Raw genomic sequence first — 27,575 nt, 5'->3', positions numbered from 1 at the left:
CTGTAGGCTACCTTTTTTTGCTATGAGAACTGTAAGAAAGCTGACACTTTTATTTATGTATTAGTAGTAACAAACGCTATAGTCGTAACAAAAGGTGTCCTATCAGCAGTTTCAGACATTGTATTACCACTCATTCTGTGTACCAACTTGAATACATGTGTGGCTGTTTCTATGCAGGCCTCACTAAAAGGAGGCTGACGGACAGAGTAGCTGAACAGAGGTATGCCAGCCCATTTGTACTGGGAACTTTAATTATCCTATGGTCAAACAGTACATGGAAGGATGCGAGTGGGCTCTGATGCCAGGGGCATAGTCACAAAATTAAATGCCACAAACAAAGAGAGGCATACTGGATCTTATGTCTGTAGTGACTCCAGCTGCCCCGGTTTGAAGGAGGACTTTGACCTCTCATGGCATTGGACCTAAAATAATAGCCATTGATTTTCTTCCCTTTGAGGAGTTAGATAGATAGATAGATCCCATAAGGAAAGTCAGGCATCAGCACCGCATTAGGCATGAAACACAGCACCGTTGCAGATAAGAGTAGAGAGATTGATACAACTAAGATTAAAAATATAAATCAAATTAAAAAATGTTCTGAAATACTCCCTATAATCTCCTCCTCCACCATCTCCGACCATTGTTGGACCTCGATCCCTGGTGATTGTGGGCTGTCTCTATCTACTGCAAGCTTCATTAGGTTGTGGTCTGTACAGAGGGGGTGGGGGGGGGCTATGGAATTGTATGCCTCCTCAATGTTGGAGTACAGCAGGTCCAGGATGTTATTTCCTCTTGTTTTGCAGGTCATACTGGGTGAAGTTCGTCAGGGTTTTGGACTATGATGAACGTACTGTGTCTGTAGCTTGCGGCGGTTGGAGTGGGTGACCTCAACTTGTGCGTGAAGGCGAGGCACTTGGCACGATGTAAACAATCACAGCGAATGGCATATGAGAATTCTCATAGCATAATAATAATATGGCCTCAGGGTCCAGGGTACATTCGGGATACATTCCTTTACAGTTACATGTTCGGGGTTAGTCCATCTGGAGTCAACAAAGACAGTAAGCCCTCCAGCTTTAGCCTTACTGCTGTACTCATCTCTGTCAGCTCGTAAGTCCATTAAGTTATCAGGTGGAACAATCCAGTCTGGTACAGTACGTTCCTATAATCCTTCATCTGACAAAAATCATTAAGCGCAGAAACCTTGCTGAGTCCAACCCATGTCATCCGTTGCGAAAAGTTCACAGGATGAAACAAAATTGAGTCGTCAAGTAGCGAAGCTGATTTTGTGGTCTTCTCAGTTCTCACTTGGTGAAAACAGAAGAATGAAAAGCAAATATTGGGCCCATCCAATCCTGAGATTGCATAAAAAGCAATAGTCAGGGGATATTAGCAGAAAAATGTCCAATCTTGGAATAAATTCCTTACCAAAAAAAATCTTCACCAATGTGTTTGTAAAAGTGTCTAGTAACACATCTCACAAAGACTGAAATGCAGTTTCCCTAGGGAATTTTTGACAGCTGCTGAAAGTTGGGGTACCCACCATAACCTTATGTGGGGGGGAAAAAAATCCAAATTTAATTCTGTTTTAAGTAGCATGTGAGGGGTCAAACTAGGGTGTTTTTATGATTCTGAATCCATTGCAAGTCCTTGGGCTAAAAACGGCCCAATCTCAATGGGCTTTTTACACAAAAAGTGTACCTGGAAAAGGATGGCTATGGCCGTTTTTAGCCCAAGGAGTGGTTTTGGTGCAAAACAAATGCTTGCAATGGATTCAGAATCATAAAAACACCCTATTTGACCCCTCACATGCTACTTAAAACAGAATAAAATCTAGATTTTTTTCCCCGCATAAGGTTATGGTGGGTACCCCAACTTTCAGGAGCTGTCACAAATTCTCCTAGGGAAACTGCATTTCAGTCTTTGTGAGATGTGTTACTAGACACCTTTACAAACTCATTGGTGAAGATTTCTTTTGGTAAGGAATTTATTCCAAGATCTTTTTTAAATATCCCCTGACTACAAGGAGAGTTTCATGTATTTAAAGTGTTTAATTGCCATTTTAAATTGGGCCATCCCATTGGAAAAGTGTGTGCCAGACAGGCAACAAGTCTTTCAGATTAATCTGGAGATGCCTACAGCCTCAAAACCCTGCTACACTCAGACCAGATGATGGATGCAAAAAAATCGAACCTGGTCTGAAATCTGGTCTGACAGGCGTGTAAACGTGATTGACACAACATGAGATCTTTTTTATATACTTTTTTTTACGTGCGACAATTTTGGACAAAAAACACATATAGAGTGTGCAAGAGCCTTTGCTGTTGTTTACCCTTCACACATGCACCAGCTCTTGATCCATGTCTCTGTATCCCGTTTTTGGTGCCAAGATCAGGTCCATGGGTGGGGGTTTGTATGGATCTATCTTTGTGGGCGCTCCTCGCACATGTACACAACGGCCATGCCAATACTCGCCTCCATTGTTCTATCTAGCTGGACCTGACCTTCTACTGGCTAAAAAAGAAAAGAAAAAGACTGTAAACGACATTTACACATAAACACCTATCACTTACATTGTGTAAGTCAGTGGTTCTCAAAGTGGGGACCCGGGGACCACCAGGGGTCCTTGGGGGTTTCCAGAGGGTCCCCAGCAGAATGAGTTAATGGCTTCAAAATCTGTTTAACCACTTTAACCCTATATACATGGGCTATTTGAAAATGAGCTGATCTATTAGATCTGCTATTTTACATATTAATTTGGGGATCCTTGACAAAAGTTTTACAACCATTGGTGTCAGTGATAGTATCAAGCATAGTGGAAAAAGACAGACGTCACAAAAGTTGCAGAAGAGAGAATAGTAGACCTGCTATCTTAGCATTTTTTTTTCATTTGAATCCTGAAAAGTACTTTTCAGGATTCAACCCGACAGCGACGACTTATGAAAGGTTGTGTTGAAGGTCAGGTCTGATTGGCTGTGAGGGTCATGGGAGAGGAAGAGCTCTTATGGTGAGATGGTGGGCTCAGTATTTACATTGGGATATCCGTGTACTGGGCCTTCGGGACGTCAAAAAACCCACACACAGGTTTAGACATACACATGCACACACACACACACACACACACACACACACACACACACACACACACACACACACACACACACACACACACACACACACACACACACACACACACACACACACACACACACACACACACACACACACACACACACACACACACAAACAAACTCCACAACCCCGTCCTTATCATCTCTGTCGTCTCTATGAAGAACTCATGAAGTATTACTTTGTTCATCATGAGTGAAATGTATCTCATGCGCATGCTAGCAGCTGTAACAGTGTCTCCATCAACCAACGTTTTAAAGATGAGCCGTCAGGACTATAGTGTTGGAATCCTTTAGAACTTAACGGTTCCCTTTAACAATTCCTATAGGGGGTTCCAATTGGACCCTTACAGGTCTGTAACTCAGATGGCCCTATGTTGCGCGTCTTATAAGTAGGCTACCAGGTCTCATGACTTAACTTAGGACCTGGAGGCGTGGCCAATGCTGTTTGGCCTCACAAAATAGCCAAACAGCATTGGCCACGCCAGGTCTTACGTTAAGTCATAAGTTAAGACGTGCAAAGTAGGGCCCTGAGAGTGTACAAATGGAACCAAATGGACCCATACGCGTCAGTTTGGTTCAATTTTTACACTCTCAGAGTTATGATGGTCCTTGAAATGAAAACGTTTGAGAACCACCGGTATTGTAATTGTAAAGCAGACGTGAAAAGTCCACATACTAGCTCTGACAGTGTGATAAAACGGTTCCTGAAACGGTTCCAAATATGATGGAACCGATTCCGGTTCCTCACTGTTGGATTCGGTTCCTCCGGTTCCGGATCCCAACCCTATAGTCACAGGACTGCAGTTCCGCTATATGGGGGCAGAGACCTGCACAGACAAACACAGAAGAGCTGAGAAAAGTGGAAAACAAGACGTTGCCCCAGCGCCGCAGATCCCCACAGAGATCATGGCAATGGAAGGCCTATATCAAACACACACCATTCATTAGCAGAATAAAAATGAGTCTGTATGCTTGCCTTGGCCACATCTGGCCCAATTGAGCAGAGATTTACAATGCTGCAGGTTTCTTTCACTCCAAGCAGGCATTGAGTGCCGTCTCTCTGGTTGCAGCCATGTTTATGTGGGCCCAGTTTAAATATTTGAGGAGCACACGCGGAGATGGACGGAGGCACAGGTTTTCATCATAAAGCTGTGAAGGGTGAGCCCGCGGGGGGTCATTTAACAGTAGTGTCAACAGCACGAGATCCTACCTCGAGTCGACTCAGCAAACACTGTGTAGTATGCACACACACACACACACACACACACACACACACACACACACACACATACACACACACACACACACACACACATTTGTGTGTGTGCGCGCGCGTACACACACACACACACACACACACACACACACACACACACACACACACACACACACACACACACACACTGAAAGGCACAGACGAGGGACAAGACAGCTGCTGTCTGGAAAAGCCCAGTGGAGTTCTCAGAACAGCTCAGATGGAGCCAGTGGGTCAGTGTGACCATTAGAGGAAGAAAAAACAAAACAAAGAGTGAGATATGACAGAGGGGGAGAACTGCTTTGACGTCATTGGCTTCAGGGACCGAAGATGTTATGTAACCACAATGCTTATCCAAGTCAGTGGTGACAGAAGTGCGTTGGTGATCCTGCAGAGTTCCAGCCATACAGGGGACATCCTAAAAATGTTTGACCACTGGAACGCCAGCATCCATATTCTGGAGGAACATAATAGCATTAGACAAAAAATAGCAGATCTACAAGCTCACAATGCATTTCACTAAGTCTAGACTCTAGAGGGTTTAAGGGGTAATGTGGAAAAACATTTAACATTACATTTTTCTGGGGATAGGGCACCGTGAGATGTTGCATTGCCGAAAAGGAGAAACAAATCTGCAGCTATTTGCAGTGGTGGAAAGCAACTAAGTACATTTACTCAAGTACTGTACTCGTGCACACATTTTAGGTAATTTTTCTGTACATGGGTATTTAAATGTTTTGATACTTTTGTGTAAGGCAGAGGAACTTGAAATTACTCCAATGCAACACCACCGATGTTGACTATCGGTCATGCTCTCTACTCCTGTCCAAGATTAGCTCCTTGGTCGATTGTTGACGTTGAGACTGAGAGTGAGGTTGTTCTCTTGACACCATTGAGACCTTGTCCCTGTGTAGACAGACTTGTCATCATCGACAATCTGGCCCATCACTGTTGTGTCGTCAGCATACTTGATGATGGCGTTGGAGCTGTGTATGGCCACCTAGTCGAGTGTGTACACTACAGGGAGTAGAGGAGAGGACTCAGGGCTCCTGTTTAGGGTCAGTCTGATGTAATGTTGCCCATTCTCACCACTTGGCGGCGGCTTGTCTGGAAATCCAGTATCCAGTTGCACATGCTTTGTGTCGAACTTGGCAGGAACTGCTGTGTTGAACACTGAACTGTATGTACGTAGTCCATGAACAGCATCACAGCATCATCTGTTGTTCCCCTCATACAGGTGTGAGATAGTGGTGTTAAGAGACCTTAAGAGCCCCTGTTGATATGCGAATTGCCATGCCATAATCTAAAGAAACTGGCTGCAAGCGGTGGTACATCATTTCCGCCTAGCATAAGGGCAGATGTCCCGCCCACTGACCCATTCAGAGGATTCTGCGCACCTGCAGCTGGACGCCACTCACCATGGTGAGTGAAAATATTAATCATGTTCAAGATCTGACTAGATCCTGCACAGATCAGCCGATCTTTACCACAAAATCTGACAAGGTTTGTATGTAAGACATAATGATGAGTTGATGCGCAGAATAAGCTTTACTCGTACAGTCCTCTGTTTGGGAAAAAGAGAAGGAAAAAAAACTGGAAAAAAATAATTTGAAACAGTTGAATCACAGCTAAATCCGCCTCTGCACCTATCCTTCCATCTTTCCACCCCAAATCTACACCTTCTCCAGTTTCCCTCTCTCTCTCTCCACTCCTTCCTCAGAGGCTTCAGGAGATGTGTGTGTGTGAACCGCTGTGGAAGTTTCCATGCTCCCACCCACTCAGTCACTGGGACCAGAGCCACCTCGAGCGCAGGGAGCGGGCCGGGGGGGAGGAGGAGGAGGAGAAGGAGGGAAGGGTGTTCTCTCAACTACTGCTGCGTGGGCCTGGGCCTCTGTTTACTCTGCTCTCCCCAGAACTGTGGACATCCAACACACCCTCGGGGTCGCACATCATCATCACTCCGGTCGCTGTCCCCGGCCTCCCGGCTCCACCTGCCCGTGTACCATGTTCTTCTCCGTCCATGTCCGTACTTGTTTAGAAGACAACTCACAATGAGACATGGACACTGACAGAGATTAATCACATAGTTGTTACATGCAGGTACTGTAGCATGAATGTGTTACAAACCCATGTTTTGGGGGGAGGTTCTACAGTAGGTCAGGATAGGTTGTAACTTTATTCCATTACAGTATGTACTGTAAAACTGCTATAGAGTAGTTATTATTATGGACTTAATCCTGCATTTTTTTTATTCATATCTTACAGCACAACACTAAAGCAGTGTAGCTTTGGATGGAAAAGACAGGGCTGTGAATTCTTCTGTAGAATGTGCAGCAATCGATCAATTGCATAATCCAAGCGCCAAGCGGGACACTTTAGTACTTCCGACCTCCTACAGGGTGATTTATACCTAGATGCGCACTGAAAATAGTTGATCTACAAGCTCATGATGTGTCGCAGACTCCCAGCGTGACGCGTTGTGAGCTTGTAGATCAGCTATTTCCAGTGCGAGACACAGCGTGCAACCAAGTATACATCAGGCATGGCTCTCTCTCTCTCTCTCTCTCTCTCTCTCTCTCTCTCTCTCTCTCTCTCTCTCTCTCTCTCTCTCTCTCTCTCTCCACTCACCATTTCCAAGATTTTTCAAACCTCTCTTTCTTCAGGTCAACCTTGTCCATGAACCCTCCAGTCTGGATTGCATCTTTAAGCATCACGTTTCCATCTCTTCAGGCCAATTGTCCACGCCACTGGACCACACCTCTTGCTGTCTGCCTGCGGGTACCTCCCTATATATACTGTATGTCTATTTGTCTGTCTGCTGGGGGTTTCCATGCAGGGTTTCCATGCCGTGTTTCCTTCCACATGCACGCACGCGCACACGCACACACACACACACACACACACACACACACACACACACACACACACACACACACACACACGTGCGCACACATCCAGACATCCACACAGGCACCTGCACGACTCCCTACTCCACCCAGACCCTTCTCTCTGACACAGCTGGAACAAGTCTCCACTGAGAGAGACAGAAGGACTGTGTTCATAAGACAGAGACAATGAAAGACAGACAGAAGGACTGCCTTCATAAGACGGAGACAGTGAAAGACAGACAGACGGATTGCGTTCATAAGACAGAGACAGTGAAAGACAGACAGAAGGACTGCGTTCATAAGACAGAGACAGTGAAAGACAGTCAGAAGGACTGTGCTCATAAGACAGAGACAGGGAAAGACCAGGATGGATGAAGACAGGGGAAAGGCAGAAAGTGTGTGTATTTCTTGAGAGATTCTAAAACAAATATAACTATAATCAGTCACAACTAGGCGATACCCAGGGATGTGTGCGCCCCAATTACATGCAGACTTGGCAAAAATTCGAATAAATATCTTACATTTCTCATAAGACAAAATCGTTCACTCTTCGCAATGGCAATAACTTTTCAAATAAATTCCCTCCAAATGTTGGTACATTTTCCATTTTCCACTGTCTACTAAGACCATAGACTATAGTATATAATGCTGCAATATATAATGCTGCAATGTTGCATGCTGCGCTGTCTACCAGGCCCCAATTCTTCACAGACGAATTGAAGAGGCTGACCCCAGTACGTAGATGGTTCAGCAGGGTCCATTGCCGGCGTGGTAGATCTTCTACGATGCCATCTCCCAGGTCCTGGACTGGACATAATGGTGGATACATGTGGGCCTGGCCGACTCCCACTCCTGCTTCCAGGATGTCGCCCAGCTTTGTAGACAGGTCCTCAGGGATAGAAAAATCTCTTATGCCGCCTCATTACCCAGGGATGGTTCATGACAGACAGATACAAAGATCTCCATCGTCCCACACCCGGGGATGGTTTGAGCCGCGAATTCGGTCGGACCGGTCCAGAACCAAAAAACCTGTCTGCGGGGGGGCGTAGGCACCGGTTTGTGCTGCACCAAGTGGTAGCGTGCACAATAGAACTCCATTATGTACAGGGCAATGCACGAAATGTCTGTTTTTATGGGGTGTTATACATTATCCTGGTTTAAAACATTTAGTAAGAAAGCAATACAAAATGTATCAAATCGAATATACATCACATGAAAAAGTAATACAAATTACAAGTTTAGGAGAGAAGTCATTTGAACCCTGGGTGATAGAGATAGATGCCTGTAGACACAGTTGGGTCTGTTTATTTGAATGGCAGCAGAGAGGCTACATGCAGCTCTGTGTTAGCGGTCTGTCAGCATGCCAGTCGCCATCTCTAACATACACTTGAGGGGGTTTAAAGACACTCTCAATGGGAGTACAAATAATCCACTTGCTGGCATACAGCACGTGCAGCAGCCAAGATGCCCCATACCAAAGCAAGAGCTTTGGAACAGTGGTGACTCAGTTCTAATCCCACATCGTCCATGATGTCAGTAGTGACCTGTGTGTCTCTCCGGGTCTGAAAAGTGTGTGCCAGTGGTTCTCAAACGTTTTAATTTCAAGGACCCCCATAACTCTGAGAGAGTACGAATGGAACCAAATGGACCCTCGGTTCCCACGGTTCCAGTAATACAAATTAACTTTTAATTTGTATTACTTTTTCATGTGATGTAAATTGACTAACACAGAGCTGCATGTAGCCTCTCTGCTGCCATTCAAATAAACAAACCCAACTGTGTCTACAGGCATCTATCTCTATCACCCAGGGTTCGGAAGGTTACTGGCATGTAACAAATGACTGATTACTCTCCTAAACTTTTAATTTGTATTACTTTTTCATGTGATGTAAATGTATTTGATTTGATACATTTTTTCCATTTGGTTCCATTCGTACACTCTCAGAGTTACAGACCTGTAAGGGTTCATTTGGAACCCCGGCCCTCACCCCACTTTGAGAGTCCGCTGGTCCGTGCTCTCATTGGGATTCAGACAAGAGGCGAGGCAAATCCAGGCTTCAAGTCCAGTAGGCGCGAATTGGACAGCTCTGGGAAACAAGACAGGAAAAATGAATCTATTTTGGTGTTGACGCTTGGCACAATGTATAGTGAATAAAACCTCCTGCCTGCGTGTGTGTGTGTGTGTGTGTGTGTGTGTGTGTGTGTGTGTGTGTGTGTGTGTGTGTGTGTGTGTGTGTGTGTGTGTGTGTGTGTGTGTGTGTGGGTGTTCGCCTCGGTGTGCGTAGGGGCCTTGCAGCCGTTGACAGAACATATCCTGTGGAGGATGTGGTGGTGGGTAGTCTGACTGACTGATAGTCAGTCATATAAGGTGCACGCATATCCCTGATGCTGTGAGATACTACTTAGTCTGCAGGCTGAGGCGGAATTCACTTCACTGCAGAGCCAGACGCGGAGAGAGCTTTGCCCAATTATCGCGAGCCACCTGTTGGATTCTAAACAACTGAATAGCGAGATGTCAGCTCCAATCAATTGAACCATACGTGACCATGTGCAGCTCCAGCGCGAGGTTTATTTTGTCAGCTGGCTGAATCGTTGTTGGCCATCATTGCAGCTATAATATATAGCAGTCCACACACGCATTCACACACACACACACACACACACACACACACACACACACACACACACACACACACACACACACACACGCACGCACACACGCGCACTCATAAAACAGCATTTATCCAAATTATTGCAGCAATGTAAAGTAATCCCCCCATCTATCCTGTGATGCTGCGATGGACATACGTATGTGTGTATTGTGAACCATATAGATGTTGTATAAACCCTGGCCAGCACCTGCTGTAAAAAACCTTCTTTATGTTACCTTGTTGAAGATTATATGCCCTGCATAAGCCTGTTAAGCCTAATTTATACTTAGTCGCACAGACTTGTTGCTTGATGAAAATAACTGATGTTGGACTGCAAATGTTTGTTTTTTTTGTAAATGTGCTTTTATTGGCCTTTACAGCAGTGGTTCTCAATCTTTTTCATGTCAAGGACCCCCCAAAAGAAAATGTATTTGGCCACAGACTCCCATCTGAAAATATTTTGTGCCAGGGACCCAAGATTTATGTTGTTTAAATGTTTCATGTTTTACATTCTTTAAAGATTTTTGGAAAATATCAGATCTACAAGCTCACAATGCGTACTTGGCTATAGGGTTAAAGTGGTTAAACTGATTTTGATCATTTTAACACATTTGGCTGGGGACGCCCTGGAACCCCCCCGACGACCCCTGGGGGTCGCCGGACCCCACTTTGAGAGCCACTGCTTCACAGATCCCATCTGATTGACTGGGATGCATTTTAGAGGAATCAAGAGCAAAGTGTGTTCCTTGATGAGACACTGCCACCCGGTGGTTAAGAGGAGTAACTCACATATGCCTCTGTGTTCAGTTGGCTTGAAGTATATCAGACTTTGGAGACCCAGTGAAGTTTTTAGCCAAGGACAATGTTATTCAGTTGATGGGTGAAGGAGTGTGTTCCATTTTCCCCCTCTTTGTAATGAGATCCTGCAGAATGTAAATGATAAATATTGCTTTTGAAATGCTTCTAACGTGCAACATCTACATTCTGACGTGGACACCGAGGAATTGAACGGTGTTTTTATTGGGTTCGGTGCATGTTTGCTTTACTTATGTCAATCAAAGTTCTCTTTGCACAATATCTCTTTTGTGGGGGATACACCATGGATCTCTGAAGCGGTGCTCCATGAGTAAATGTTCTGTGGTATAATGAGTGAGCCAAGGATTAATCAGAAAACTGCAATAATTACATGCTACATTTGTGTGAACTGGCACACTTGTTTTTAGTGTAGCTATAATACATATCTTACTGTATTTGTTCTAGGGCATATAGTAAAATTAAGAAACTCTACCCTGTATTATGACTATCTTAACTATACGTCGGGGTGGGAAGAATACTAGAATATCCTACTCAAGTAGAAGTTCTGTAACTTTACTTAAGTATTAGAAGATATTACGGCTTGAAAACCACTTGAGTAAATGTACTAAAGTAGCTCTCTTTTGAAGACTTAGTTACTTAGTTATATGGTCACGGTAAAAGGGCCAATGTTGGATCCTCGCCGTAACCATTTCAATAAGAATATGTCCTAGCAACCGATCCCTCTGCAATTCACTGATGCTCTCCAAAGTGGTGACCACCTTTTCTTCATCAGAAAGACTTCTCAAAGATTGCCTTATGAGGGGAAAAGATAGCTTCAAAGCTATCCTCCTGACTCTTACCTTGCAAAAAAAAGTAGAATTACTGATTTTTGAATTTATTTTAAAAGAAAGTACAAGTACTCAATTGCAGTAACACAGATGCTTGTAATGAGTTTCTTTCCGCCCCTCACTATCTGCAATAATGTAATTGAACGATCCCTGTGGGGGTTGCCTGTTGCCATATTGCAACAGTATGATTTTCCAATGGCAACACACTGCAATACGCTCACGTTCCATTTGACAGATCATCATGCATACTGTTGTATATAGCTTTCGCACGTGTGGGGTATTTCTATGACAAGCTACACTAGCCAGACCTCACAGACACTGAAAACAAAGGCCAGACTTTGTTGAAAGGTCTAGCCTATATGTCTGCTTAGTGTGAGGTTGAGCTCAGGTGAATTAACACAGTCCCTGAAGGGTTTGAACCAGGGCCCAGTTATGTTATATGTCAACTGGGGTGTGTTGTGGACTCGTGTTGTGGATGTTGACTTGGTTCCAGGTCGTAAGATTCATGATTAGCAGTCTTTGGATGTTTTGATAAAACATCTTAACAAGTTAAACAGTTGTGGGTATGATAAAGCATATTTGAATAAATGTCTTTGCGTTGTGGATTTTGGATGCCATCCAAGTGTTCTGCACAGGCAGTCTTAACAAATGGAATGAATAAAAAAAACAGGAGAAGGATTTGAGAGCTGTTTAATTTCAGAGTACTATATGGAATGAAGATGATGTAAATGGGATTGGAACAGCTCACAGGTTCATTCAGACCAAATAGCGGGACTTAGACTATCTATCCATCAAACAATAATATATCATCAATCATGCACACAATAATACAGGTGCAGTAATAATGGATGGCCATATAAATGACATGAAAGGCTTTGACAAAAGACATAGCATGGCTTTGCTTAATCACTGAACAGATGCACAGCGCTGGCAGACTTGTAGGCAAACAAAGCATATGGCATTTGTTATAAGTTGTATTTGCTGTATTATTGGAATAGCATCCCATCACATACGATAGTGCACGGGATTGTATCCATAACATGCAAATAAGACATTGAGATCATGTATTACTGAATGCATAGGAAGCAAAATGAGTCTCTTAATAGATTACTAAAAGTGCATGTTTGTGCAACCAGCATCACAGTAAAGACAGTTTTCAGTGACAATAAACGTAATTTTTCAGTTACTTAAATTATCATGTCTAAGGGGGTTATCCAAAGCCTTGATGTACAGTACCTGTGCAACATCAGGCAAAGGAAACTTATACAACTCTCTATCTCTATCTCTCTCTCTCTCTTGGCCGTCTCTCTCTCTCCCTCTCCCTCTCCCTCTCCCTCTCCCTCTCTCTCTCTCTCTCTCCCTCTCTCTCTCTCTCGCTCTCTCTCTCTCTCGGCCCGATCACTAACACATCCAACGCAACCTGTTGCGTCCTCACAACACTACCTAGTGAAGAAGCTAGGAAGGATCAGCCTCTTATTCAGGTAGAGGAAGGCGAGGTACGTGGCTCCTCCGAGGACGCCGATCAACAGAGTCGTGCCGAAGATGGTCGGCGCGTTCTTCCTGGCCACGCGGAATGCGACGGGCAGGACGGCTGAGATCAGGATGTTGTTGACGAGGCCCAGGACCCTGCGGAAGGCCGGCCGCTCCACCACGCGCTCGTAGTACGTTTCCAGGTTGACGCGGAGGCCGCCGCCCCAGTAACGGCGGGAGAGGCCAAGGAACTTGAGGCGGTGCAAGGTGACGGCAAGAGACACGTCGGCCATGCTGAAGAAGTCGCCACACAGCCATGAGGCCTGACTGCCCTCCTCTACAGGAAGACAACAGCAACACAGGAAGAAATGAGTCAACTGGATGACATTTGGCTCTTTTTCGACTGCAAGAACTACGTGAACCGTGGCGTGCCGTGAAACATATTTCACAGGTTCTGGACTTTTCTCCGTACGCTACCCGGCTCGGTGTCAGACAAGGTTCTCGGGACCTAATTTGGGCCATGCTCTGGAGGTAGTACTAACCCAAGTTCTGGGAACCCAGAACTCAGAACTTATACTTTCAAAATGATGCTTGTGAGCTTGTAGATCTGCTATTTTTTTGCTATTTTATCGGCTATTTCCGATTTATAAAAAAATAAAAAAAATGATGTAGGCCTACCTCCCCCTTCAGAGGTTGTTCTTGTTATAATGGAAACTTAAATAAAAATATCACAGAACTTCACGAGTTCTGGAAGGTTTCAGGTTATCAAAGGTTCTGGGTTACCCTTCGTAGTGGAAAAGAGCCAATTGTCAAAAACACAGCTCAGAGCAAACAACACAAATATCATGTTATTAGATTTTTTATATTTGCCCAAGCCTACCACTACTAGCCATAACTAACTCATACTGGGATACCTGGTGTTTCCTCCACTCTCCTCTGAAGCTCTGTCTCCAACTGGTCCATCACAGCCTCCAGCTCATCCAGCAGCTTCTTCAGGTACTTCATGTTGTCATGGTCAAACAGCTTGGACTGAAGGAAAATGATGAAATAATATTATACTGGTTCTTTGTCTACTGTGCTCTGTTATAAGTCTGTTACTTTAACCTCTTTAGTTGCCTTCTTCGTTGTGTCTCTCTAAAGTGAACACTTGTGTACACTATAATGTGCTATAAATAAATGTAATCTGATGCTTGAAATACAAAATATTGTTAAAATTGTATTTGGCTACTGCAGTCTGTTGCCATACACAACACATATGTGTGCGCGCTGAATAATGTGTAAGCTATTAGAGAGCTATTAGCTAAATAATCCGATACAAAAAATAAAAATAATAATGTTGTGGGGGATAGGGGGGTAGGGGGAGGGGAAGAGTAAACCATAAATGGCCATAATTTATTTGCTCATGTCAACAGACTGAAATAATGTGCTCTTTCAGATTTACTTTCCCTCGGCCCAGCACTGCACACAGTACTTCAAAGAGAGCAGGTCTTGGAGAGAGTGCGAGACGCTGAGTCACTCATGGCAAACAACGGTTTTGCCTGAACAGCTATTTTTATGAATAATCAAAAGGTAAACATTGCACTTCACACTGCACTGACTTGAACGATGGCTTACTTTCAAGCGCCTCTGTTTTGCTATGTAAGCATATTTGAGCTCGGGGTTCTCCGCTGCCAGTTTCTTCAGCTCTGATTCTGTGCTTCCAATCTGTGCTGTCACATACAAACACAACAGTGAATCAGAAAACTATTATTTAGTGTTAAAGTGTGTTACTGTAGAGATTACATATTTAATATAGAGACTGTCAGTAATGATTCTCAGTAAGAATCAGAATTCTTTACATTGCCAGGCATGTTTGCATACGCACAGAATTTGTCTCGTGAGGTTGGTACATTACGCTGAAAGTTTATTTTTCAAATTATTTTCAACTTAAAGCCGGAGTACAAGGATTTCTGTTGTATTGTTGGACATGTGACAATACACAAGACTACTGGGTCCAATGACGGCATGGCTTCACATGGAACTCTGACTTAAAAGGATAGTTCACCCAAACTATCTATCTATCGATTGTCACCCCATGGAGACTTGAATTCATGGATATTTTTTTGCTTTTGTCGCATTCCTAAGCCAATAATTTGATGACCAGCGGACCGGTAGGCAGCGGTTCCATTATGAGACACAAAGGAGACTCTTTGTGTCTTCTACCGGAACCGCCGGTCATCAAATTATTGGCTTAGGAATGCGACAAAAAACTAAACAAACATTCATGAATTCAAGTCTCCGTGGGGTGACTAATCGATAGAAAAAATGTCCCTTTGGGGGTGAACTATATCTCTTTAATGTGTCCAGTCGTCTATGACGTATCTATGACGTATGATGAGGTCACAGCCCGATTCAACCGACATTCACTTCCTTGTAGACGGGCTTGGCTCTGAAAGAGTCAAGCCGATGACGTCATCCATGCCCAGTGGATCTGGGGGGATTCTACATCAGCCTACTGATAGTGTACACAAGAAAGTGTGTGTGCGAAATTATCTCCAGACAGACAGACAGACAGACAGACCCACTTATAGACAGACAACCTCTTTCGGAGCCTAGCCGTAAAAGAAAAAAAAAACACCTCAAGCCTTTATATGCGTCCGCATGCATGCGTCTTACAGCGTATGCGCGTGGTGGCGTAGGCCGGTATGTGGGAGTCCACGGTGATCTCCGGGTGGAGGATGCAGCCGTGGGTGTAGGCGTCCATCTGCAGCGAGTCCAGCAGCTCTCTGTAGTGCTGCACCCGCGCGTAGTACATACTGCCCTCGTCGGGGATCAGCTTAGGTGTGGCGTCTGGAGAAACCCGAGGCATGGGAAAGAACCAGAGGGAACAACATGTCTGGTGTCAGTTTATAGTTTCCCTAAAGCTTTGCCGCAACAAGGCTTTCTTTCTTTCACCCGCTGACAAAAGAGCGGACCTGAGGTGACCTCGTAAATGCTATACAGGCATCAGGGAGACTGACCAATGGAAGATGTGTTTAATTGTCTTTAAAGGGCAAGACCACTTTAGTAGAGGTTTGGGTTGTGTAGTTACCTTGCCATGATTTAACTCCAAAGGTGGACAAGAAATTAAAAAAAATTGCTCCATTGATTAGAAATTGATCATTCAATATGCTCCTCATTTTACTTGCATTGTACAGTGAAACAGCTCTCAAAGTCACGCTTCTAGCACGTAAATAAACACAAACAAGCTGATTCAGACAACATAGAACATCACCAAACCCAGTACAGTTGGCACAAAACATTTTCAGATGGGGGTCCACGGCCAAATACATTTGGGGGTCCTTGACATGAAAAAGTTTGAGAACCACTGGTCTCAGCTCTGGCTAAGGAGAGAACGCGTGCCTTTCTGTGACATTATTAGTAGAAATGTAACACCATAACAGTGGATGTTGTGTCACATGCTGCATCTCAGCAGTGGTGTAAAGTAACTAAGTATATTTACTCGAGTATTTTTTAGGTATTTCAATTTACTGGAGTATTTACAATTTTCTGTACTTTTACTTCTACTCCACTACATCTCAAAGGCAAATATTTTACTGCTACATTTATTTGAAAAGTTTAGTTACTAGTTACTTTGTAGATTTAGATTATTATTACAAAACATACATTACCCACGTCAGCCCTACTGTATATACATTTTGGCCATTTGAAAATAACCAATCTACAAGCTCACAATGCGTCGCGATGCCACGCATTGTGAGCTTGTAGATCTGCAATTTTCAAAAGATTTGTATACATTTGAAAACTTGTGAAACGGGACATTCTGCATAATGAGTACTTTCTACTTTTGGTACTTTAAGTACATTTTGATGCCAATACTTTTGTACTTTTACTCAAGTACATTTTGAATTCCTGACTTTTATTCAGAGTACTTTTTCCACCACTGCTTGTGGTGCACTCAGCACCGCGAAGAGCCGTCAATCTTACCGGAATCTCTCTCCTCTTTATCCAGCTGGGAGGAACAGCCTCTCAGAACATTCAATGGCTACCGGGTTGGATCAAAGCAAACCAAGGCAGAATGGTGGGAAATTAAATGAATAAAAATGCAACAAATGAAATGTTGATGTGAAATGCAAAATCATAGACATGAAAGCAATGCAAATTAAATACTCAAAAGAAAAATGCACACAAATGATAAAAACAGGGGTGCTTAAAAGTTTGCGAACCCTTTAGATTTTTTTACATTTCTGCATGACCTAAAACATCCTCAGATTGTCACACAAGTCCTAAAAGTAGATAACCCAATTAAAAAGTAGATAACCCAATTAAACAAATGGATAAAATAAATAAACAAATAAATACACATGCGTATAACAAATTACACGTGGTCATTTATGAATTGAGGAAAATGATCCAATAATATCTGCGAGTGGCAAACGTAGGCACATTCACGTATGTGAACCTTATTTTCAGTATCTGGGGTGACCCTTACCCTCCCAGTCTAGCACTATTGAGTGAGAGAGAGTTTGTGTGAGGCTGTGAAGTTCTTGTCAGACGCACCGTCTCTGAAGTTGTGCTCCAGGTAGTCCATGATCTGCGTGGGGTCACAGATGACGTTGTCATCGTGGACCAGGACAGGAACCTCTCCGGCGGGATTCAGACGCATGAACCAAGGCTCGTTGTGTTCGCTCAGGGGCAAGCTCACGTCATACTCCTCACAGCGCAAGCCTTTCTCCGCTATGGCCAGACGAACCTACGATAAAGTTAAATCCTCAGTGGCCCTATACATACTTTAATTGTCTTTTGATTATCTATTGATTACCAATGCTTTACCTTTGTACACACCTGCATATGATGCTAACATTCTAAATATCATGTATGTATGTACCTGCTTTCACATTATGTTATCTGTATATATGTACGTATACACATACATCTTTTTGTTCTATTCAACCTGTTTTCTATCTCTTTCCCTTTGCTCTCACTCTACCTCTGTCCTCTCTTTTCTCACAGAATATAATACTACAAAACGATGGAGGGCGCACATGTTTTTATTTATTTCAACCACTTATTTGCACCTGTGTGATGTGACAAATAAAACTGATTCTGATTCTGATCTATGTCCAGACTTTCTTGCTGTATACAGACCTATAACTGACTAGCAAGTAGCAATATGGCAAGTCACCATGCTTTCTGGTGGCAAGACACACGATTTTGCTAATGAATGACAATATGTCCTTATCTTGCCTAGCCATATAGGGCAGAAGCCTATGTCCTGTTTCTGTAGCGTGAGGCAGCTTGATGTACAAGCACATCCCGTGGCTAGTATGGCTAGGGATTTACTCCCAATCCAACCCTTGATGCTGAGTGCCAAGCAGGGTGGCATTGGGTCCCTTTGTTAGAGTCTTTAGTATGACCCGTCCGGGGAATAAAACCCTGACCCCCCAATCACAGGGCGGACACTCTAACCACAAGGCCACTGAACAGGAATGACAATAAACTCTAAACAAATAGGCTAGTATGTCTATTGTCTGATGATACAGACTCCCTAATGTTTACCCTACATTGCTGGTTCTCAACTTGACCCCCAGGGGACCTTGACACCGGGGTTCCAAGGAGCCAAATGGACCCTTATGGGTCTGTAACTCAAAGAGTGTACAAATGGAACCAAATGTACATCATTTGAGGTATTGCTGATCACCAGTCACCATTTTTTCCCGTTGAATCTTGAGTGGTTCTGGGTTTAAATTGACTGCCATAGGAAATTAATGGGTAAGACTATTATGTTCATCCAGCAGATGGGGAAATATCCCTGTTACAAACCACACATCCACCCATCACCCCTTTTTTCAGTCTGTTTGCATATTTCACTACAGATACTCATGTTTAAACAACTAGTTGAACATGTTGTTGCTTTACAGCTTAAAGTTAAACAATGGATAGAAAATGCAAGATTGGACTCTGGAGTAATGCTAATCTTGAGTAGGCTATAGCCATGCATGCAGCATCATATGTGTAGTGTAAACAAACAATTGTTGACCTAATTTTCATACTCAACATTATATTTAGTCAAACGAGTTATAAAAACGAAGACTCTTGATTGCATCCTGACCGGTGGTGTAAAGTAACTAAGTACTGTACTAAGTAACTAAGTACATTTACTCAAGTACCATTTTGAGGTATTTCTTTTACTTGAGTATGTCCAATTTTCAGTACTTTTACTTCTATTCCACTACATTTCAGAAGCAAATATTATACTTTACTCCACTACAATTATTTGACAACTTTAGTTACTTTGTAGATTTTGATTATTATTACAAAACGTACATTAACCATTTCAGCCCTATATACATTTCGGCCATTTGAAAATAGCAGATCTACAAGCTCACAAAGCGTAACGATGCATTGTGAGCTTGTAGATCGGCTATTTTCAAAAGATTTTGATACATTTTATACATTTGAAGACTTGTGAAACGGGACCTTCTGCATAATGAGTACTTTCTACTTTGGTACTTTAAGTACATTTTGATACCAATACTTTTGTACTTTTGCTCAAGTAATTTTTTAATACCAGACTTTTACTTGTAACAGAGTATTTCTACAATCTATCTGGTATTGATACTTTTACTTAAGTAAAACATAATGGGTACTTCTTCCATCACTGCTCGATTGCATCCTGACCGGAATAATGATGATAAATTGAGTCCCTCGTTGCTTCTAGCCTTCTACCCTTGAGTAGTCCTGAAACATTACTGTTACATCATGACAGCCATGGATGAACTTCAACCTGGTGTTTGCACTTGTCTTTCCTCATTTACATAAACCTTCATATTTCAAATATAAAGTGCTTACCCCATGGCCACGGATGTTGCAATTATGCACGGCCCCTCAGAAGTACCCGTATCTTCCGTATTGTTCAATAAAAAGCATTTTAATCCGATCGGTGGCCATTTTCTCCGTATTTCCTCCATTAAGTTATCAATTACGCGACCCTATCGGTTGGGAGGTGTACTGCACTCTGATACATTATAACTCTAAGAGAAAATGGCCACCAATCGAATTAAAATGCTTTTTATTGAACAATACGTAAAATACAGGTAACTTCAGAGGGCCCGAGTAGAATTGTAACATCAGTGGCCACGGGGTAAGCTCTTTATATTTGAAATCTGAACGTTTGTGTATATGTACGGGCCGTAAAGGAAGAAAGTGCAAACACCAGGTTGAAGTTCATCCAGGACGGTCGTGACAGACGACCGTCGTGTGAGCCATGGCTACCCTTGAGAGGAGCTGTCCACTGGCCGTGGTGCTGATGCTGCGTTGATGCTCCATCATGCTCACCTTCTGAGAATTGAAGGACTGCGTCCAGTGATACAGCGTCAACTTGGACTTTGTGGTTTCCGTCAGCGTCCCGCTGTCTTTCTGTAGGACCTCTTGTTGTGCGGCGTCTCTCTTTAAAAGCATTTCTTTCTCATCCTGAGATTCTGCACTGTTTTCGGCCGCCATTTTACCTGTCCGTCCGTCCGTCGGGCGCGAGCGAGCGTGTAACTGGCACTGTTGCCAAATCTTGCGAGAGAAACAAGCAACCCAGTTCTATGAAAACAAGCCCATAACGTCATCGGCACGATCAGACCCCCTCTAGAGGCTTGGAGCTGTGTCGATAATAATAGTAATAAGAAAAATTAGGTATTCATAATTAATTTGATAATTATTCTAGCAAAATTTCATATACATAAATCCAAATTTAGTCATTCCAAACCATCTTTCATTGTATTTGAGATTGAAGCCAAGCAGTACATTAAAACAATTTATGACTCAAAAATGTTCTGATGCTCTGATGTTGTATTTATGTATTTATAACTTCTTCTTTTTTTTATTTGTATTGTATTGTATTGTATTGTATTGTATTGTATTGTATTGTATTGTATTGTATTGTATTGTATGTCATGATTGTTATAAATAGAGATTTGTGAGGAAAAAAAGAAAAAAAATAGGCTTGGAGCTGTTTAATAATATGCTTCTGCCTTTTGTTGTGGGGAAAATTATATACTATAGGTTTTATCAAATGTTTTTTAAGCTGTCTGTTAAATGGTATTGTTTTTTTTTATTTATATGTTTTGTTTTACACTAGTGGCTTTCCAAAACAATAATCTCTTCCCAAGACCAGTGGTGGAAAAAGTACTCAAATGTTTTACGTAAGTAAAAGTATCAATACTGCAAAGTAGAAAACCTACTCTGTTACAAGTAAAAGTCCGGAATTCAAGATTTACTTAAGTAAAAGCACAAAAGTAATGGTATCAAAATGTACTTAAAGTACCAAAAGTAGAAAGTACTCATTATGCAGGGCCAGGATGTCTCATTTCACAAGTTTTCAATGTATAAAACTAGAGGTCCGGGAATAACTAGTAACTAAAGTTTACAAATAATTGTGGTGGAGTAAAAGTAATATTTGCCTCTGGAAGTAAAAGTAGGCCTACTGAAAACTGGAAATACTCCAGTAAAGTAAAAAATACCTCAAAATTGTACTTAAGTTCAGTACTTGAGTAAATGTAGGCTACTTAGTTACTTTACACTACTGTTCTAAACCAATAATCTCTTCCCAAGACAGACCCCATCATCCACAATCACTTGTGCAAAATGTGCAATTGGCAAAGACGACCAGCAGAGGTCAGTGTTATCCATACTTTCTTATGACTGCACAAATATTAAACAACGACGTATGAGCAAGAATAATTGTGTTTGTGTCATGAAAAAGTAACACCAGTGGTGGAAAGTAACTAAGTACAATTACTCAAGTACTGTACTTAAGTAAAATGTTGAGGTATTTTCACTTTACTGGAGTATTTCCAATTCTCAGTAGGCTACTTTTACTTCTACTCCACTACATCTCAAAGACAAATATTCTACTTTTACTCCACTACAATGATTTGACAACTTTAGTTACTATTTACTTTGTAGATTTAGATAATTATTACAAAACATACATTAACCACTTCAGCCCAATTTAAACTATGGCTTTTTGATAATAGCCGATCTACAAGCTGACAATGCCTCCCATGGCAACACATTGTGAGCTTGTAGATCTGCTATTTTTAAAAGATCTTTATCCATTTTAAAACTTGTGAAATGGGACATTCTGCATAAGTGCATCAACTTTTGGTACTTTTAGGTACATTTTAATACCAATACTTATTTTTACTCCAGTAAATTTTGAATTCCGGACTTTTACTTGTGACAGGGTATTTCTACATTGCAGTATTGATACTTAAGTAAATAATTTGAATACTTTTTATATTGGCTATACACAAATCATAAACATGATTAAAATGATAATCCCTGAATCAGAAACAGTGTATTTAAACACTGCAAGACAAGACGCATTTTTCAAACGTCCACTCACAGTATAGCAGCTTGCAAGCAGCAGCCTACAACCATAATATTATGCGCTGTCATTTAAAGTATGATTGATAGACCAACAGCGGTACATCATTCAGAGTTTCTCTTAATGGGCCAAGTGGGGGGTCTGTGGTGGGGGGTCTGTGGTGGGAGACAGAAAATGATAACAGAAGGTGCACTGGGCACCAATAAGATTGGCCACCTCGGTTGTTAAATTTTTCCCAGAATGTTAAAATATTAGGAAAATGTTTTTAAGTAAAGTAAAGTAAAGTAGGCCTATACATGATTAGAACATGCTTTAACATTCGACGAGTAAGTTCTACTTCTACAATTGCTGCAAATAGCTACAGAACCTGTGTATATCCAGTCCATGTGCTTGCGAATAATAACAACTAGCAAAAGTGCAGGTCTCCGCCAAGTCAGGTATAGGTTATTGTAGGCAATGTCAGCAATTCGCCAATCAGGAATGTGAAAAATCAGACGGATCCATCTTGATCACTTGACTATAGATAATGTGTAGGCCTACCGATGATGTTTGGACAAAAATTGTAGGAGTAATATTAAAAAAAAGCTAAATGTGGCCTCCTGGTGGCACTATAATAGAGCAATGTTAAAAGGGTGGAATTTGTTTCTCAACGTAGTGCAAATGTGTGCGTGCAAAGTTTCACCGTAATTGGACGCTGTGTTCATGATTTGTGGCATTTTGTTCAAAATGGGCAACTCCTGCAAATGTCAATCTTAGCCAATCAGGATGGAATATGAAAAATCAAACAGATCCGTCTTGATCACATGACTATAGACTATAGAGATGTGTACTGATTTGCGTGAAATTTGGATCTGAAGGAGTCTCTTGGTGGCGCTATAAAAGTCACGTGTGAAAAATGCAGGGCAAAGGTTTTCCCTTGGCCTCTTGTGAGCATATAGCCCTGAAAGTTTAAACATGACTGTCATACCATGACAGTCATGGTGCCGAGTCCCCCTGGTCCCCGCTATAGTTTATAGCGACGCGGACCGCGATACGTACCCGTATCTCCCGTATTGTTCAATAAAAAGCATTTTAATCCCATCGCCGGCCATTTTCTTTTATTTATTTTTTGTTGTTGTAATGTATCAGAGTGCAATACACCTCCCAACCATTAGTGTCGCATGGTTGAAAGTATCGGAGAAAAATTGGAGAAAATGGCCGGCAATCGGATTAAAATGCTTTTTATTGAACAATACGGGAGATACGGGTACTTATCGCGGTCCGCGTCGCCTTGTAACATCCGTGGCTCGGGGATAAGCACTTTATATTTGAAATCTGAACGTTTATGTACATGTGAGAGTTGGCAATGTAAAAAAAAATCGAACACCGCTATAAACCAGGGGGACTCGGCACCATGACAATTGTATACAAGCGTCATGTGAACCATGGCTAGTGCGCATACAAAGTTTTACAGAGATCACTGATCACCAGTGCAGTTATAGGTAAAAACAGGAATTGGCCTGTTAGAGCACCACCATGAGGCTGATTTGAACATTTTCAAGTGGCATTTCCTCCTTGTCCAAGTGGGAATGTGTGTGTACAATGTCATGGAAATCGCACGTGTGATTGATTGATTGATTGATTGATTGATTGATTGATTGATTGAAATTCGTATTAGGCAAAATAATGTAAAACAACACAGTTACATTTATAATACTTTTGTCTAAAAGGTCCGACCAAAAAAGTCCTTGCGGACTTGTTTCCGTGGGGGTCCTTGAATTAATTTCATATAGCAACCAAACAGTTCAAAAATCGACATAAAAATACAGAGAAAAAATACCACTATATGTACAAAAAAAGCATGAAAAAAAAATGGAGCACTCCTGCAAACTTTGGAAGCCAATCTTAGCCAATCAGGATGGAATATGAAAAATCTGAAAGACCCGTTTCGTTTAATGACTATATGATACTGTGTACCGATTTGTGTGATGTTTGGACAAAATCTGTAGGAGTACTGTCAAAGAATGTGTTTAGCAAAAAACGGCCTCCTGGTGGCGCTATAACAGGTCGATCTGAAAAATTCGGGGCAGAGGTTCTGCTCTGGCATCCAGGGAGTGTGTGTGTACAGTTTCGCTGCCATCGGGCCAACGGCGCAGGAGATTAGCTGCTTGCAGACAGACGTACACACGGACGGACGGACAGGGTGCAAAACATAGTCTCCGCCACGCCTTCGGCCTGGCGGAGAGAATAATACTAAAGAAAAATGTAGTTTACTTAAGTACAGTAGGCCTACTCGAGTAAATGTAGCTACTTGGTTACTAGTATCCTATCCACCATGGACTGTCACTGGTGGGAGGTTCCACTAGCATGACGCTGCGAGTGGCGGTGTGTGTTCTATCCAGCAGCCACTCGACGCGTCTCTCTCTCCCTGTGTGACCAGTGGGTGAGAGGAGGGGGAGATCAGTGAGTGTGTGTGTATGTGTGTAAGATCAGTGTGTGTGCGCGTGTGTGTGTGTATGTGTGTGTGACCAGTGGGTGAGAGGAGGGGGAGACGGACAGACCAACGGCCGAAAAACAGCGTGCAGCCTCCGGTAAATGACGGCCTCCCATTCATACCTTTGCACACAGTCTTCACATAATAACAATACTCATGCCTTTTCTATTGCATAATATCAGTGTCTGGAACCACTAAGCTCATTGTTGCTCATCATCTTACCGTCCTTTGTTTTATTTTTATTTTTATTTTTACTTGTGTAAAACAGAGTCATCTTTTTGGGCTCATCATCCTTTCTTCACCATCATCATCCGACCTGGATCCCTCCTCGGTGGCGACGGGGGGAACACAGCAAGTGCACTGCTTTATTTTTATTTATTTATTTTTTATTCTTTTTATTTATTTTCTATTATTTTAATTTAAATGATTTTTTTTATTTTTTATTTTTTATTTTTTTAAAGCCCCATTCTGAATGACGGGCGGACGGTTCGACTTCGACGACGGCGGCACTTACTGCGGCGGTTGGGAGGATGGCAAAGCCCACGGACACGGCATCTGCACCGGACCCAAGGGCCAGGGCGAGTACGCCGGGTCCTGGTCGCACGGGTTCGAGATAGTCGGGGTGTACACCTGGCCCAGCGGCAACACCTACCAGGGCTACTGGTCCCAGGGGAAGAGGCACGGGCTCGGCGTGGAGACCAAGGGAAAGTGGACCTACCGCGGCGAGTGGAGCCACGGGTTCAAGGGCCGGTACGGGGTCCGACAGAGCCACAACACGCCGGCCAGATACGACGGGACCTGGAGTAACGGACTGCAGGATGGGTATGGGATCGAGACCTATGGAGATGGTGGTAAGAGAGACAGAGAGACCCTCCCGTTGTACAAGACAAGAGTCTGTTGCTACAGACATCATGATTTTCTGTGTACTGTGTGTGTACAATAGACGGTTGTCTCTTCAATGGCATCGTCTGATGATGAGCTGTTATGCATTTGCAGTGGTGGAAAAAGTACTGTCAGATATTTTACTCAAGTAAAAGTAGCAATACCACAATATGGAAATACTCTGTTACAAGTAAAAGGTTTGTGTTTCAATATGTTACTTGAGTCAAAGTACAAAAAGTATTGGCATCAAAATATACTTAAAGTACCAAAAGTAAAAGTACTAAAAATGTTTGAAAATAGCAGATCTACAAGCTCACAGCCTATGGCGATGGTGGTAAGAGAGAGAGACCCCCCCCCCCCCTTGTAAAAGAGTCTGTAGCTACTAGCTACATCATCATCATCATGATGCTGTAGGCTACACAACATCAGTGGTGGAAAAAGTACTCAAATTTTACTTAAGTAAAAGTATCAGTACTGCAATGTGGAAATACTCAATCAAAATGTACTTAACGGACTGCAGGATGGGTATGGGATCGAGACCTATGGCGATGGTGGTAAGACTGTGAGTCTCCCCTTTATATACTTAAAGTACCAAAAGTAAAAGTACTAAAATGTTTCAGAATAGCAGATCTAACAAGCTCACAATGCGTAGCATTGCGACGCGTTGTAAGCTTGTAGATTGGCCATTTTCAAATAGCTCAGGTATAAAATAGGGCTAAAGTGGTTAATGTATGTTTTTTAATATAATAATGTATACCTGTCTGTTGCTACATCATCATGATGACGCTGTAGTACGGTAGGCTACAACAGCAGTGGTGGAAAAAGTTCTCACAATTTTTACTTAAGTAAAAGTATCAATACTGCAATGTAGAAATTAAATGCTTATAAGTAAAAGTCTGGAATTCAACATTTACTTGAGTAAAAGTACAAAAGTGTTGGTATCAAAATGTACTTAAAGTATCAAAAGTAGAAAGTACTCGTTAGGCAGAATGTCCCATTTCACAATTTTTCGAATGCATAAAAATTTATTGAAAATAGCGTCGCATCGCATTGTGAGTAAATGTACTTAGTTACTTCACAGACGGTTGTCTCTTCAATGGCATCGTCTGATGAGCTGTTATGCATTTGCTTGAGGATGCTCCTCCAGTTGAATCAGTCTATGGATCTTCCATCCATCCCATACATTCTGGGGTTGGTTGGGTGTGTTTTATTGCGCACTGCGCACCACCACCACCACCACCACGCATCAAGCATAGGCTATAATCTCCTGAAACCATCCACAATATCTGTGAATTGTCGCTCTTATGATATAGTAACTTATTGGATTTTTTACAACAGTGGTTCTCAAAGTGGGGTCCGGGGACCCCCAGCGAAATTGGTTAATAGTCTATTAATATTGCATCGAAATCAGTTTAATAACTTTAACCCTACATCATTGGCTATTGGAAATTAACAGATCTACAAGCTCTTGTAGATCATGGAACATTTTTATTATTTTTTAAAAACATTTTAACAACACATATCTTTGTGTATGGGTTTCCCTTGCACAAAATATTTTCAAATGGGGTCGGCGGTCAAATACATATTAATTTGGGGGTCCTTGACATGAAAAGGTTTGAGAACCATTGCTTTGCAAGACAAAGTTATGTCTTATTCCAGGCCAGTCACTTCCATTTAGTAAATACTGTAGGCCTTATTGATTTCTGGGTGGGTGACAGAGCCACCCCTCTCACCAGCTCAGTGTCACCATGCCCCGACTAAACAGGGAGTTTGACAATCGGAGCAAATCAGGGCTAAAGTGCTCAGACAGTTTGAGCTAATTTA

General features: G+C 42.4%; 2 protein-coding genes across 5 annotated transcripts in view; one reads left to right on the top strand and one right to left on the bottom strand.

Moving 5' to 3' along the window:
* Nucleotides 1-2,918: 2,918 nt before the first annotated feature.
* On the bottom strand, nucleotides 2,919-20,520 carry gdap1 (ganglioside induced differentiation associated protein 1; the record flags this gene model as incomplete). The annotated part of the gene is made up of 13 exons (XM_080417465.1): nucleotides 2,919-2,973; nucleotides 3,880-3,958; nucleotides 5,251-5,386; nucleotides 6,286-6,415; nucleotides 7,339-7,420; nucleotides 8,013-8,148; nucleotides 9,268-9,361; nucleotides 13,012-13,375; nucleotides 13,953-14,067; nucleotides 14,653-14,747; nucleotides 15,694-15,867; nucleotides 17,578-17,770; nucleotides 20,356-20,520. The coding sequence occupies 13 exons, from the start codon at nucleotides 20,518-20,520 to the stop codon at nucleotides 2,919-2,921; spliced, it is 1,818 nt and encodes a 605-aa protein (XP_080273591.1).
* A 4,254-nt stretch (nucleotides 20,521-24,774) lies between these two features.
* Nucleotides 24,775-27,575, top strand: part of jph1a (junctophilin 1a) — a 60,765-nt gene continuing 57,964 nt past the window's right edge. For 2 of the 4 annotated variants that reach the window (XM_080417122.1, XM_080417119.1), the window contains exons 1-2: nucleotides 24,775-24,966; nucleotides 25,138-25,720. In XM_080417122.1, the coding sequence (XP_080273248.1) occupies nucleotides 25,342-25,720 (379 nt within the window). In that variant the 5' untranslated portion in view covers nucleotides 24,775-24,966; nucleotides 25,138-25,341. The remainder of the gene's footprint in view (nucleotides 24,967-25,137; nucleotides 25,721-27,575) is intronic. The other 2 variants (XM_080417120.1, XM_080417121.1) reach the window with 2 other exon arrangements.

The sequence above is a fragment of the Gymnoscopelus braueri genome (genome assembly GCF_963280865.1).
Source record: "Gymnoscopelus braueri genome assembly, chromosome: 21".
NCBI classification, from domain to species: Eukaryota; Metazoa; Chordata; class Actinopteri; order Myctophiformes; family Myctophidae; genus Gymnoscopelus; species Gymnoscopelus braueri.
Note: the sequence above shows the minus strand (reverse complement) of the source record. Positions and strands in the feature narration are given on the sequence as shown.